This window comes from Chinchilla lanigera, unplaced genomic scaffold, assembly GCF_000276665.1.
Source record: "Chinchilla lanigera isolate Chin_1 unplaced genomic scaffold, ChiLan1.0 scaffold00139, whole genome shotgun sequence".
NCBI classification, from domain to species: Eukaryota; Metazoa; Chordata; class Mammalia; order Rodentia; family Chinchillidae; genus Chinchilla; species Chinchilla lanigera.
The window spans coordinates 1,863,760-1,876,571 of NW_004955540.1; the positions used below are offsets into that span (position 1 = coordinate 1,863,760).

General features: G+C 48.0%; 1 protein-coding gene and 1 long non-coding RNA gene across 3 annotated transcripts in view; one reads left to right on the forward strand and one right to left on the reverse strand.

Annotated features, from left to right (window-relative positions):
* Positions 1-12,812, forward strand: part of Zhx2 (zinc fingers and homeoboxes 2) — an 84,762-nt gene that overhangs the window by 58,112 nt on the left and 13,838 nt on the right. For both annotated transcript variants that reach the window (XM_005410909.2, XM_013507918.1), the window contains one exon: positions 5,883-8,616. In XM_005410909.2, the coding sequence (XP_005410966.1) occupies positions 6,102-8,612 (2,511 nt within the window). In that variant the 5' untranslated portion in view covers positions 5,883-6,101 and the 3' untranslated portion in view covers positions 8,613-8,616. The remainder of the gene's footprint in view (positions 1-5,882; positions 8,617-12,812) is intronic.
* Positions 2,326-11,636, reverse strand: LOC102024506. The gene is made up of 3 exons (XR_264820.2): positions 9,623-11,636; positions 9,425-9,511; positions 2,326-4,814 (listed from the first exon to the last, which is right to left on the reverse strand). It is a non-coding gene; the product is annotated as an uncharacterized LOC102024506 (long non-coding RNA).

Here is a 12,812-nt window from a genome sequence, read left to right on the forward strand (position 1 = left end):
TGCATCTTAATTCTTTTTTCCCCATTCCCCCCGCTTCCCTTCAATCCTTCTTCCCCTTTCCCTTTATAAAACTCAGTTTCTGTTGTTTCCCTCCCATTCTTTTAAAAACTTTTTATCCTCATTCTTCCCCCGCTCCTCCTTCCCACCTGAACATTTTCTTCCCATTTCCCAATGCACATTATACATTTTGGTCCTTATTTACACTTGCAGTTTCCCACACAAGAGAAACTACACAGTATTTACACGTGTGTCTGATTTATTTCACTTAAAAGTATGGTCTCAAGGTGCACCCATTTAACTAAAAATGTCTCCAGTTTATCCTTCTTTATGGCAGAGTAGCACTCCATTGTATAAAAAAACCACATTCTCTTTATCCTTCACTTAGTGGGCATTTGGGCTGTTTCCAAGATGTAGCTATTACAAACTATGCTGCTATAAACATGAGTGCACATGTGTTGCTGGGATGTGATACTTTCAACTCTTTTGGGAATATACCTAGAAGGGGAATAGCTGGGTCAAATGGAACTTCTAGTCCTAGTTTTTCTGAGGAATTTTCACACTGATTTCCACAGTGGTTGCACTAGTCAACACTCCCACCAACAGTAGAGAAGGGTTCTTTTTCCCCACAACCCCGCCAGCATTTGTTTTTGGTTGATTTCTTGATGAGAGCCATTCTTCTGTGGTGAGAAGGACTCTCAGCCTTGTTTTAATTTGTGTCTCTTGAATGACCAGTGATGTTGAGCATTTTTTAATATATTTATTTACTGTGTCTACTTCTTTATCTGAGAACTGTCTATTTATTTCAGATCCCCATTTCTTGATGGGGTCTTTACATTTGGGGGATCTGATTTTTTTGAGTTCTTCATATATTCTAGATAGTAGCTCTTACAGGAGTAGGAGCTAGTAAAAATTTTTTCCCATTCTGTGGGCTACCTCTTTGGTCTGTTGGTGGTTGATACATTGTGTCAACTTGAGAAGTTTAGAAGTTTAGCTAAGCACTCAGCAGGGGGCCAGGGTCCTCACTTTGTAAATATCCTGATCCTGTGCAAGAGGAGCGCATGAAGATGGTGTGAGTGCTGCGCTAGCCTTGAGGGGGAGGTAGCCTGCTTAAATGTATAAGGGTGGAAAAGAGGCTTGCTCTCTCCCCTTTTTGCTCTTGTTGCCTTTGCTGTCTTCTGCCAGGCCACCCTGCTTGGGAGCCAGCTGATTATGGACTGAAACCTCCACAAACTGTGAGCTAACTAAATCCTTCCTTTCTTAATGTTGGACATCAGGTATTTCATTTCAGCAATGACAGAAAAGTAACTAAGACAGATTGGGTCTTTACATTTGGGAGGGGTCTGATTTTTTTGAGTTCTTTATATATTCTGGAGAGTAGTTCTTTAAGGGGTAGCTGGTAAAAACTTTTTTCCATTCTATGGGTTGTGTCTTCAGTCTGTTGGTGGTTTCTTTTGCTGTGCAAAAGCTTTTTAATATGATGTGATCCCAGTTACTGATTCTTTGTAATATTTCCTGTACAATCGGGGTTTTGTTCATAAAGTCTTTGCCTACATCTATGTTTTCAAGAGTTTTACCTATTCTGTCTTCCAGCAGAGTAAGTATTTCTGCTTTAATATTTAGGTCTTTGATCCATTTCAATTTTAGTTTAGTGCATGGTGAAATATATAGGTCTAGTTTCAGTCTTCAGCATATGGAGAGCCAGTTTTTCCAGCACCATTTATTAAAGAGGCTGTCTTTCTTCCAGTGAAGATTTTTGGCTCCTTTGTCAAAGATAAGGTGGCTGAGTGTGCTTGGATTGTTTCTACATCTTCTAATCTGGTCCACTGATCCTTGGGTCTGTTTTTTTTGTTTGTCTGTTTTGATTTGTTTGGCTGGTTGGTTGGTGTTTGTTTTGCAGGGGTTTTTTGCCAGTAATGTGCTGTTTTTATCACAGTAGCTTTATAATATCATTTCAAATTGAGGATTGTGATGCCCCCTGCCTTGCCTTTGTTCCCAGAATTGCTTTGTCTATTCTAGGTCTCTTCCGGTTCCAAATGAATTTTAGGATTGTTTTCTCTAATTCTGTGAAGTATGCTGTTGGTATTTTGATCTGGGTTGCATTAAATCTGTATAACAATTTTAGAAGTATGGCCATTTTCACTATATTGGTTCTTCCCATCCAAAAACAAGGAATATCTTTCCATTTTCTGATATCCTCTTGGATCTCCTTTTTCAGAGTACTGTAGTTTTCAATGTAAAGGCCTTTATTTCCTTCATTAGACTGATTCCTAGATATTTCATTTTTCTTGATACTACTGTGAAAGGTATTGTTTCCTTTATTTCTCTCTCAGTGAGTTTGTTATTTGTGTACAGGAAGGATATTGATTTTTGAGTGCTGACTTTGTATCTTGCTTGGTCTGGGTCCTTTTGTTGGCAGATTGAGGCTAATCACACTTGCTTTTCAGAGTTGAAATAGACTCCTCAAGAGATTATGGAGAATTGTCATCAGCAGCAGTTGTCACAATTGGGTTTCCAAGAAGAGGAACATTGCCTCCCCTGTGACACTTGTATCCACCCTGCCCTGCAAAATGAATACTGACTACCCTGTGCTTTATAAACTGTTAGCACCACAACATCCAGATGCTCCTCTGTCCCCCATCACGGAGAGCAGGCCCTGACTGCTGTGCTTGGAGTCCCCGTCATCCCCCACTCCAGCCCTCTCCCGTCTTCCCTGCTTGGCTCTTTTCCATAATAAGCTCTCCAAGAGCAGTGACTTCTGTCTGTCTGTCCACATCCGGGTCCTCAGTGCCAGAACTACATCTGCCCATGTCATTTTCCCTTTATATTCTGCACTCCAAGATTTTGTCCTTTCTTATTCATGGTAGGGTTTCTTTCAGGCACACGGGAACTGTCATAGTGGGTAAAACAGAAACTGAGTCAGTGTCGGCAACATACAGAGAAGGAAAGAGTATCGTAGGTGGTTCGGCTCCTTTCTGTGTAACGCATCCCTGCCACACTCCTGGTTATCCTGAAGGCTGCTGAGACCCCCACCAGAAAGGGGCAGATGGGGAAGGGTCCTCACGAAGGAAACTCTTACCCCACCTCCCCTAGGCAGCAGGACTTGGAACTCCAGTGTGCTTTGTTCTGGCTGGCTCGGGCAACCCCCTGAGGACAGGGACATCACACCCTGCTGATCCCTTGGAGTGAGTGAGGCTTCTTCAAGTTGGCATTACTGTGCCTGTACAGGTCAGACCTGTGGGAAGCTGGCTGGGTACAAGACCCACAACTTGTAGCCAACCCATCAGGCCATTTGCTACCCAACTGGAAAGGACGTTGGAACTTAGTCCTACAATATATTTCATTTGTTCACTTTTTATTGTTGCCAACTTTGACCAGTGCACATCGGAACCAGAAGACTGCTCAAAGCACATGAAGCATCACGCTGGTAGCAGGCCTGACCTTGCTGGTGGCTCACAGCAAGAGGACAGCAGCCAGAGGCCAGCGTGTTCTGCACCACGGACACTTCACCCCTTGTCGTGGCAGGACTGTGCTCCAGCAGGAAGACTTCTTGAAGGTCCTCCCGCGGGCTCTCAGAGATGGATCCTTCAGAGGCTCCAAGAGCCCTCTCTTGTTTGCTTCTTTCTCTTCTCTTTGCTTCCTCTTAATCCACCCCAGTTTGGATGCCAGGCTGCTGAGTAAATTTTGGAAGAGACTCGTGGGTTTGAACCACAGTTATTGGAACCTAGAGAGGCTCCACACAATTTGACCTTATCTCTTTGGCCCACTTTTAACAGGTTAGAATATTCTGGATTTGGGAATTTTCTATAAGAAAGGTCTCTCCCCAGCACCCATTCCTGCAGGAATGGAGTCTTTTTGCCCTCTCTCTCTCTCTCTCTCTCAAATTCTAACTCAGACACCCCAGACCTCTTGGCCAGTATGTGCACATTTAACCACGTTCTCTGTCAGTAGTCCCTCACACAGAACCTTAGGATCTTCCTTTTACAGCATTCCTCTGCACGTATAACCCCAGCACACTCACACACATGCACATGCACCCCTGAACATTCAAAAGGTGTTTCACCATACCTCAGCATGCTCTGTGAGCTGCAGTCCCCACCTGTAGGTAGCTTCATATGCAGACAATGCTTATGGGAAGCAGTCTGAGCAGACTGTGGGCAAGGCTCTGTTCTAGGCTCTGGGGAAGCTGCACTGGAAGCTTTCTTCCCTGACAGAGTCCATATTCTAGCTCAGCATTGTTTACTAGAACTTCCAACAAGGATGGAGAGGTCTCACCCTGTTTAGTATAACAGCCTGCGTTTGGCTGTTGAGCATCAGAACAGCCATGCTGTTGAGCATGGCTAGTATGACCGAGGACCTGCATATTTAATTTGACTTCATTTCAGTTCATTTAAATTCAAAGAACCATGCATGGCTGGTGGCTGCCACAGGGGGCAGCACAATTCTGGGGGGAGAGACAAGAAATAAAGGAGTGAAGAGATGCCCCCTCCTCCTTTAGCCACAAAACAGATAGTGGAATGTCAGCTATAAGCATGCTTTGGAGAAAGCAAGGCAGAGGAAGAGCTGGAGCGTGGCCAGGAAAGGCGTCCTCGTGTGGAGGGGCAGTGGTCAGGACAGGCTTGTCCCAGAGGAGCTCCGGCTGGACTGCACTGGCCTGGGCCAAAAGCAGTACTGGCCGGGAAGTGGCGGCAGGAGCAAAGGAGGGAGAAGCACAGGGCCAGGAACCAAGGGCATAGGCGCTGTTGGAGAGGGGTGGGAGGGCTCTGTGCACGCAGGGACCGTGAGCAGTCTGATTGGATCTCACCGCTCCTGACTCCCTGGAGAAGAAACAAAAGGATGGGACTGTAGATCATTACTTTTTATTTGAGACAGGGTCTCCCTAAGTTGTAGCCTCTCTAAAGCTACCCTTCGAGGGTGGCCTCAAACTGTGACCCTGCTGCCCCGGCAAGATGTGTGCTGTCACTCTGGCTCTGGCAAGGCCTTCCAAAGGTGATAGTTTATGGAAATGGGTAGGAAGCTGGACCCTCTCTCATGCTGCTAGAGGAAGGGCCAGTTGCGGCCAAAATTTGGTCATATGAGACAGGAGGGCCATTTCCAGGCCTTTGTCCAAGGACCCTTTTCAGAAATAAGGACTAAAGGCGTTCACTGCAATTTTGTTAAGAGCCAACAATTCTAAATAGACATCCAAGAAACGTTGAATGGCTGCATATATTATGCATGGTATATCCTTACAATGTAATATAACATGCTGCCATTTTCTAAATCATCATTTTGTTCAGTATTTATGGAAAGGGGGCACTGTTAAATAAAATGAAACTCCAAAATGTAGAGTGATTGCTTTTATTTTCCTTTATAAGTTCTGCATTTTCTGGATTTTCTGTAGTGATTTTGCTTTTATGATCAGTAGCAACACGTCCATGTTCCCTTCTAATGCCCACAGAACCCTACTTGCTGGCCCCAGGTGAGCATTGGTCTGGCTTCTGAGGTACCACAAGTGAGAAGCAGCCTGCAAGCCCAAGAGCGACACCCATCAGCCACATCCCCTTCACTGCCCCCCTTTACTGCCCACCTCCTGCCCCCCACCCTCCCCATTAGAAGATCTTAGAGCCTGTGTTCCCTTTCTGCATCTTTTTGTCTCGGAACATAGAGTCATCTCCCCCTCTCCCCGCAGTCTTGCTTGCTGCTGGGGGCCATTCCCACTGCCCAGAAAAGGAGGGAAAGAAGGAGACTCTTCATGTTCAGAAGCATCCACTCGCACCTGGACCTGTGGAACTGTTTGATTTGGGTGCCCACTGGGATGGGTCATGGGGGCAGCTCAAAAAGAAAGGCTTGTTTCTTCTGCGTTATGAAGAGGCACTGATTCTGTCTTTCTCCTTGTCCCACAGATATGACGCTGCCTGGTATGTTTAGCAATTGATACAGTTGCGATTTTCTGTGCTGAAATCATTTTGAAAACTCCAGCCGGAGACTTGAGCATTCAAGGGAAGCCAAAGCCATTTGAGGGGGAATAAAGCCAAAAGCCTTTTATCCTGTTTTCTCCAAGAAGTTCCCTGCCGCCACCCCTCCACCCTCTCTAAAAATAAGCCATTGCCCAGACAGGCAGCATGGCAAGCAAACGAAAATCCACAACTCCGTGCATGGTTCGGACATCACAAGTGATAGAAAAAGATGTGCCAGAGGAGGGAGATAGGGCCAAAGAAAAAGGAATGGCCATGCCACTGTCCGATGCGGCCAAGGACAGTTGGACAGCAGAACCTGAAAGCTCTTCCAAAGAAAATGAAGTGATAGAGGTGAAATCCACTGGGGAAAACCAGTCCAAAAAACTTCAAGGTGGCTATGAGTGCAAATACTGCCCCTACTCCACACAAAACCTGAACGAGTTCACAGAACACGTGGACATGCAGCACCCCAATGTGATTCTCAACCCCCTCTACGTGTGTGCTGAATGTAACTTCACAACCAAAAAGTACGACTCCTTGTCTGACCACAACTCCAAGTTCCATCCAGGGGAGACCAACTTCAAGCTGAAGTTAATCAAGCGCAATAATCAAACTATCTTGGAGCAGTCCATCGAGGCCACCAACCATGTTGTGTCCATCACTACCACTGGCCTCGGAAGTGGTGACCATGATCCTGGGATCTCAGTAAGTAAAACCCCCATCATGAAGACAGGAAAACCGAAAACAGATGCCAAGAAGGTGCCCAAGAAGCCTGAGGAGGCCATCCCTGAAAACCATGTGGAAGGGACTGCCCGCCTGGTGACAGATGCAGCTGAGATCCTTTCAAGACTCGGAGGTGTGGAGCTCCTCCAGGACACATTAGGACATGTCATGCCTTCTCTACAGCTGCCACCAAATATCAACCTTGTCCCCAAGGTCCCTGTGCCACTGAATACTACCAAATACAACTCTGCCCTGGACACAAATGCCACCATGATCAACTCCTTCAACAAGTTCCCTTACCCAACCCAGGCTGAATTGTCCTGGCTCACAGCAGCTTCCAAACACCCAGAGGAGCATATCAGGATCTGGTTCGCCACCCAGCGCTTAAAGCATGGCATCAGCTGGTCCCCGGAGGAGGTGGAGGAGGCCCGGAAGAAGATGTTCAATGGCACCATCCAGTCAGTACCGCCTACAATCACTGTGCTGCCCGCCCAGCTGACCCCCACCAAAATGTCCCAGCCTATCCTCCAGACAGCTCTGCCATGCCAGATCCTTGGCCAGACCAGCCTGGTGCTGACTCAGGTGACAAGCGGGTCAACAACTGTCTCCTGCTCCCCTATCACGCTCACTGTGGCTGGAGTGACCAACCATGGCCAGAAGAGACCTTTGGTGACTCCCCAAGTGGCCCCTGAGCCCAAGCGCCCACACATTGCCCAGGTACCAGAGCCTCCACCCAAGGCAGCTAACCCTCCACCCACCCCAGCCAGTGACCGCAAGAAGACCAAGCTACAGATTGCACATCTCAAGGCGAGCTTTCTGCAGAGTCAGTTCCCTGATGACGCTGAGGTCTACCGACTCATCGAGGTGACCGGCCTGGCCAGGAGTGAGATCAAGAAGTGGTTCAGTGACCACCGGTATCGGTGCCAGAGGGGCATCGTCCACATCACTAGCGAATCCCTTGCCAAAGACCAGATGGCCATCGCAGCCTCCAGACATGGCCGCACATACCACGCATACCCAGACTTTGCCCCCCAGAAGTTCAAAGAGAAAACACAGGGTCAGGTGAAAATCCTGGAAGACAGCTTTTTGAAAAGCTCTTTTCCTACGCAAGCAGAACTGGATCGGCTAAGGGTGGAGACCAAGCTGAGCAGGAGAGAGATTGACTCCTGGTTCTCGGAGAGGCGGAAGCTTCGGGACAGCATGGAACAGGCTGTCTTGGATTCCATGGGGTCTGGCAGAAAAGGCCCAGATGTGGTGGCCCCCAATGGCTCCCTGTCCCGACTCGACCAGCTCACAAGTGCCCAGATAGCCAGCTCTCTCCCCAGCACCTCACCAGCAATCACACAAAGTCAAGAGCAGGTTCATCTTCTGAGGAGCACGTTTGCAAGAACCCAGTGGCCGACTCCCCAGGAGTATGACCAGTTAGCAGCCAAGACCGGCCTGGTACGAACTGAGATCGTGCGTTGGTTCAAGGAGAACAGATGCTTGCTAAAAACTGGAACCTTAAAGTGGGTGGAGCAGTACCAGCAACAGCACCTTGCAGATGATCATGGCTATGACACTGTAATGAGGAAAGCAGCGAGACCAGTTGCCGAGAGCCCAAAGAACGGAAGCGAGGCAGTTCCACACTACCACAAGGACCCCAAAGCTCTCTGCGAAGAGGACTTGAAGAAGCTGGGCCCCAGAGTGAAAGGGGGCAGTGAGCAGGCAAAAGACTGTTTACCAGCCAAGCCCTCAGAGGCCACCTTGGACAGGTCAGAGGGCAGCAGCCGAGATGGCCAGGGCAGCGAAAACGAGGAGTCTGGCGTTGTAGACTATGTGGAGGTGACCGTCGGAGAGGAGGATGCCACCTCAGACAGGTCAGATAGCTGGAGTCAGACTGCGGCTGAAGGCACAGCAGACCTGGCTGACTCCGACTCTGACAGTGGCCCTGCCGAGGCTGGCCAGGCCTAGACAGGTAATCCCACCTGTTTGCCCAAGCAGCAGGGGAGAAGGCGGGTCCCTTTCTTCTGCTTGGCAGGGTTAACAGAGGTGGTGGGTATGGAGGTGTTGATTCAGGTGATGCATTCTTTCTTTTAATCGATAAAAAATTGTCCCTGCCTATAGCACTGCTCATCAACACACCCCAAAATATCCCTGTTGCGGTGTTCACACTGAGCACCCCCAACCTGAAACACTTGGGACCAGAGCATTTTAGATTCCAGAACTTCTCATCTTTTGGAATATTTGCATGTGTACAATGAGGTATCTTGGAGGTGGGACCCGAGTCTAAACACAAAATTCATTTATATTTTACCTACACCATATATACACCACTGGAAGTTGATTTTGCTTGATATTTTTAATGATTTTGTGCATGAAATGAAGTTTCACAGTGTGGAATTTTCCATTCATGGTTGGCACTCTAAAAGTTTCAAATTGTAGAGCATTTTAGATTTTGAAATTTCAGATTAGAGATGCTCAGCTTGTATTTATCACATGCAGCATGATATTTTGAAATACGTGTGCAGAGTGACTGGCTCACTGGAGATGGTTCGCACATGCATTACCTCATGGGCACATCATTTTTGTGGCAGAGGAGTCTTTTTCAGGGTTCTCTGAAAAAGGGAAGAAAATAAAGGCCAATAGCCCCCTGTCCTTATTTCCCAAGCTCGCTGAGGGAGACAGCCCTGCTGCTGTCGCTGTGTGGGCATTAGCAGCAAGGTGACTCTTGGAGCTGCCTTCAGGACTGAGAGACCATCCTGGAGGGTTTTATGTTACATTACCTCCCCTGGCCTTTGGGGCCGTCCTTGTGGAGTCCCGTCACAACTGTTAGAACAACAACACATCCTCCACATGCTTTGTGTTCACTGCTGTAAAAAACAAGGAGCAAAAGGAGATGTCATTTTCTTTTCTTTTTGCATCTTCCTAAGCGTAAGTATGCAAGTTTACTGACTCAGAAATTTGAGACTGTTTCTTTTCACCTGAAAGTGCTTCCTCATATTTGCCTTGGTTTGTGGCTCAAGCCAGGCGCCGCTCTGCTTGGCTCCCCAAATCTGGAAGAGTCCTGTGCACATTTAGACCTGTGAAGTGCCACAGCCAGGAAGGGAAGTTGCCATGGTTACTAATGGCTGTGTCATCCACACAATGGGACAGGCCTCTGAAGCCCTTGGTGTGTGGCTTCCCAAGGCCCCCTCAGGCAGCCGGCTTGGGGATGAATAGAGAAAGGGCCACGGGGTGCTGCTTTGCTGGCAGACTGTAAGTGCAGTTTGGAATCTGGCATGATCTATCGGTCCAGGTGGACTTCTCTAGAGGTCACTTTAAGAGCAGGGAAGCGGCCTCTCAAGTTACCTTTTCAAATAATGAGATAAAGGTAAGAACCTCCAGAATGATTTATAAGGTCCTAAAGGGAGCTCTGAAAGTCATCATATCTGTTAATGAACTCTGACAACTTCAGCTGGCTATGTTACTCCCTAATTCATTTATCTGGTAATAAAATGGGGCACCTGGAAAATACGCGAAGTCCTCTAGCAGCCTCGGTTTAGCCAATTCCATCGAGCGGGGAAGGAGCAGCTGGATGAACTGCCAAGCCCAGAATGCCCTTGCATCTTCCCGAGTAGCTGCTCCCGGTACAAGGCGGCCCAGGGGTGCAGGCTGTTGATAGGAGGCGCTAGAAGAGCTCTAAAGTTACCAGAAGCTCAGCCACCCACTCCATCTGGCTGCCGCAGTTTCTTCCTCTCTGGCCATTTGCCTTCTTGAAACACTTACCAGTCCGTCCCCCACTCCTTGTTGCAGTGGAGTGATTTCTTTCGTCTGCCTAAGTGCTGCTAGCTTGTCTCTGATGTTCTCCCATCCCTGATATGTCTTCTCTTTCTATGGCTTTCTCCTTTCTGCCCTAGAGTAGGAAAACTTAGTTCTCTTCCATTCAGAGTCCCTACTGAGTGCCAGCCATTACGCTTGGCCCCGGAGACAATGAGACAGAGATAGGTGACACGGTCCTCCTTTGCATGGAGCTCATTCGGGCCAAGCGGGGAGGAGGAGAGTGGACTCAGCTCCGCAAGCCAGTGTAACCCGCAGTTGCAGTAGAGCCGGGCACAGCTGTGTGTGTGTGTGCTCACACGGGGACACCAGGCCGGCATCCCTGGGGCTTCCCACAGGAGGGGCTGTCTGACTATGGGGCTGGCTCCTAGGAAGGAGTTGGCTGAGTACAGAGAAGAAATGCTCAATAAAAACAGTACGGGCCAAGGGATAGCACAGGCGAGAACCAAAAGAAATTTGGGGTGGCAAGAAAGTAGAGTTTGGATTCAGTAAGTGAAAACAAGAACAGCTAAAAGCAAACCGAGCTGTTCTAAACTAATTGTGTTTGTTGATCTTGAATCTAAGACTCAGTATCCCAGGGTGAGCTCAGATGGCGCTTGATAGTGCCCACACTGACATGGGAAGTTGTCTGCAGGTTGCAGTTCCCCGGGGCCCCTGAGTCTACCTGTCCCCGTCCTTCTGCCATGCTACAAAGTGCCACCTGTTGAGGGTACTGTCTGGGTGGGCTGCGCCTGTGCCTGATCCATGCTGAAGTCCCAGGAAACAAAATCAGGAAGCAGTGCCAAAGCCCCAGGGAGAGCCACTGGGAAGTAGAGGAGAGGGGTGGAGGTCTCCTGAGGAGCAGAGACTGAACCGGCTGCTCCGGCTGCCCACAGTCTGATCTAGTTCTCCAAGCCAGGCAACTCTCTGTATTTGTATAAACTCAGAAGGTAAGACTCAGAAACCAAGGACCTACTCAGATAGCTTCAGCGGGGCTCCAGGGCCCTCGCCCTCACCACTGTCTCCACTTCCCATTCTGACCGGCAGAAACTCCTCATTCTGACCGGCGGAAACTCCCCATTCTGCAGGCCACCCTCCACTCCAGGGTTTTTGAGGTTGACTTTTGAGTTAACATCAGAGCGGGTGTGGTAGCACATACCTGTAATCCCAGCACTCCGGAGGCTGAGGCAGGAGGATCATTGTGAGTTAGAGACCAACCTGGGCTATAAAATGAGCTCAAGGCCAGCCTGAACTGCATAGCAAGACCCTGTCTCAAAAAGAGAGAAAAAAAATTAGACAATTCAGAGATGTAGGAACTGGCTGTATCCTCCCAAGTCTAGGAACATCCAGGCACCCGTTTTATGTTTACGTTCCATGCTGCCAAGTATGAGCTGAGAAACGTTCCTAACCTAGATGCTGAGATCTCTTCAGCACCTGCACCATCAGACACCCCTACACTTTCTGACTCTGGAGACCCACCATTCTGAGATCAGGACTGTCAGTGGTGCTGGTGGTGAGATGTGAAAGCTCTCCTAAATCCTAACCAGATCCCTCGGCCTTTCAACTGAGAGAGGGGAAAGGCCCCCTAAATTATTTCACAGCTTTTATGAACCAAGTATATGGGTCTCTTGAAATCCATAAAGGGCAAGGGATATACCTTAGCAGTACAGTGCAGCGCCTGGTCCTGCGTTCGATTCCCAGTACCTCCCTACCAAAAAAGAAATCCATAAACACTCCAAAATGCGCCCCCCCCACAACACATATGTTTAGGAGTCTGTAGCAAAGCAGCACTGTTACACACATCATCTTCCTGAAAATAATCCCTGGTTCTAACTTTATAAAAGGTGTTTTATGTTGCAAAGGGGTAAGGGGACATGGTCAAGCAGCTGCGAGGACCTCTAGGATTGGATTTCCTCTATAGGAGGAAGCATCTCACCTGGCCAGTCCCTGCTCTTTAAGATTTTCTGGCTTATAATGGTGTGTGACTCAGTCAGCCTTGAGGTTAGACACAAAGATAGGAAATCCTCAGCACTTATGGTGCTGTCTTGATTCAGTCTCAGAGTCTAAATAATTATTAAGCCATCACTGAGAGACCTGTCCTAGTAAAAAGCTGAAAAATAAAACTTTCACCTCCAAAAAGTGCTTTCACCTACTCATGCAAAGCATTGTCAGACAACATGCCTCTGTTTTGATCAAATGGAATGTCCCATTGCTACTGCTACTAAGAGTTTCTATTTATTAATTTATTATTATATACTATGTGCTTAGTGTTCTCCTAAATCCAGTACATTTCACAACCATTCTTTGAGTTAGGTACAGCTTGTCCCCATTTTATAGAAGGAAAAACTGAGACTCAGAGAAAATCAGTGACTTGCC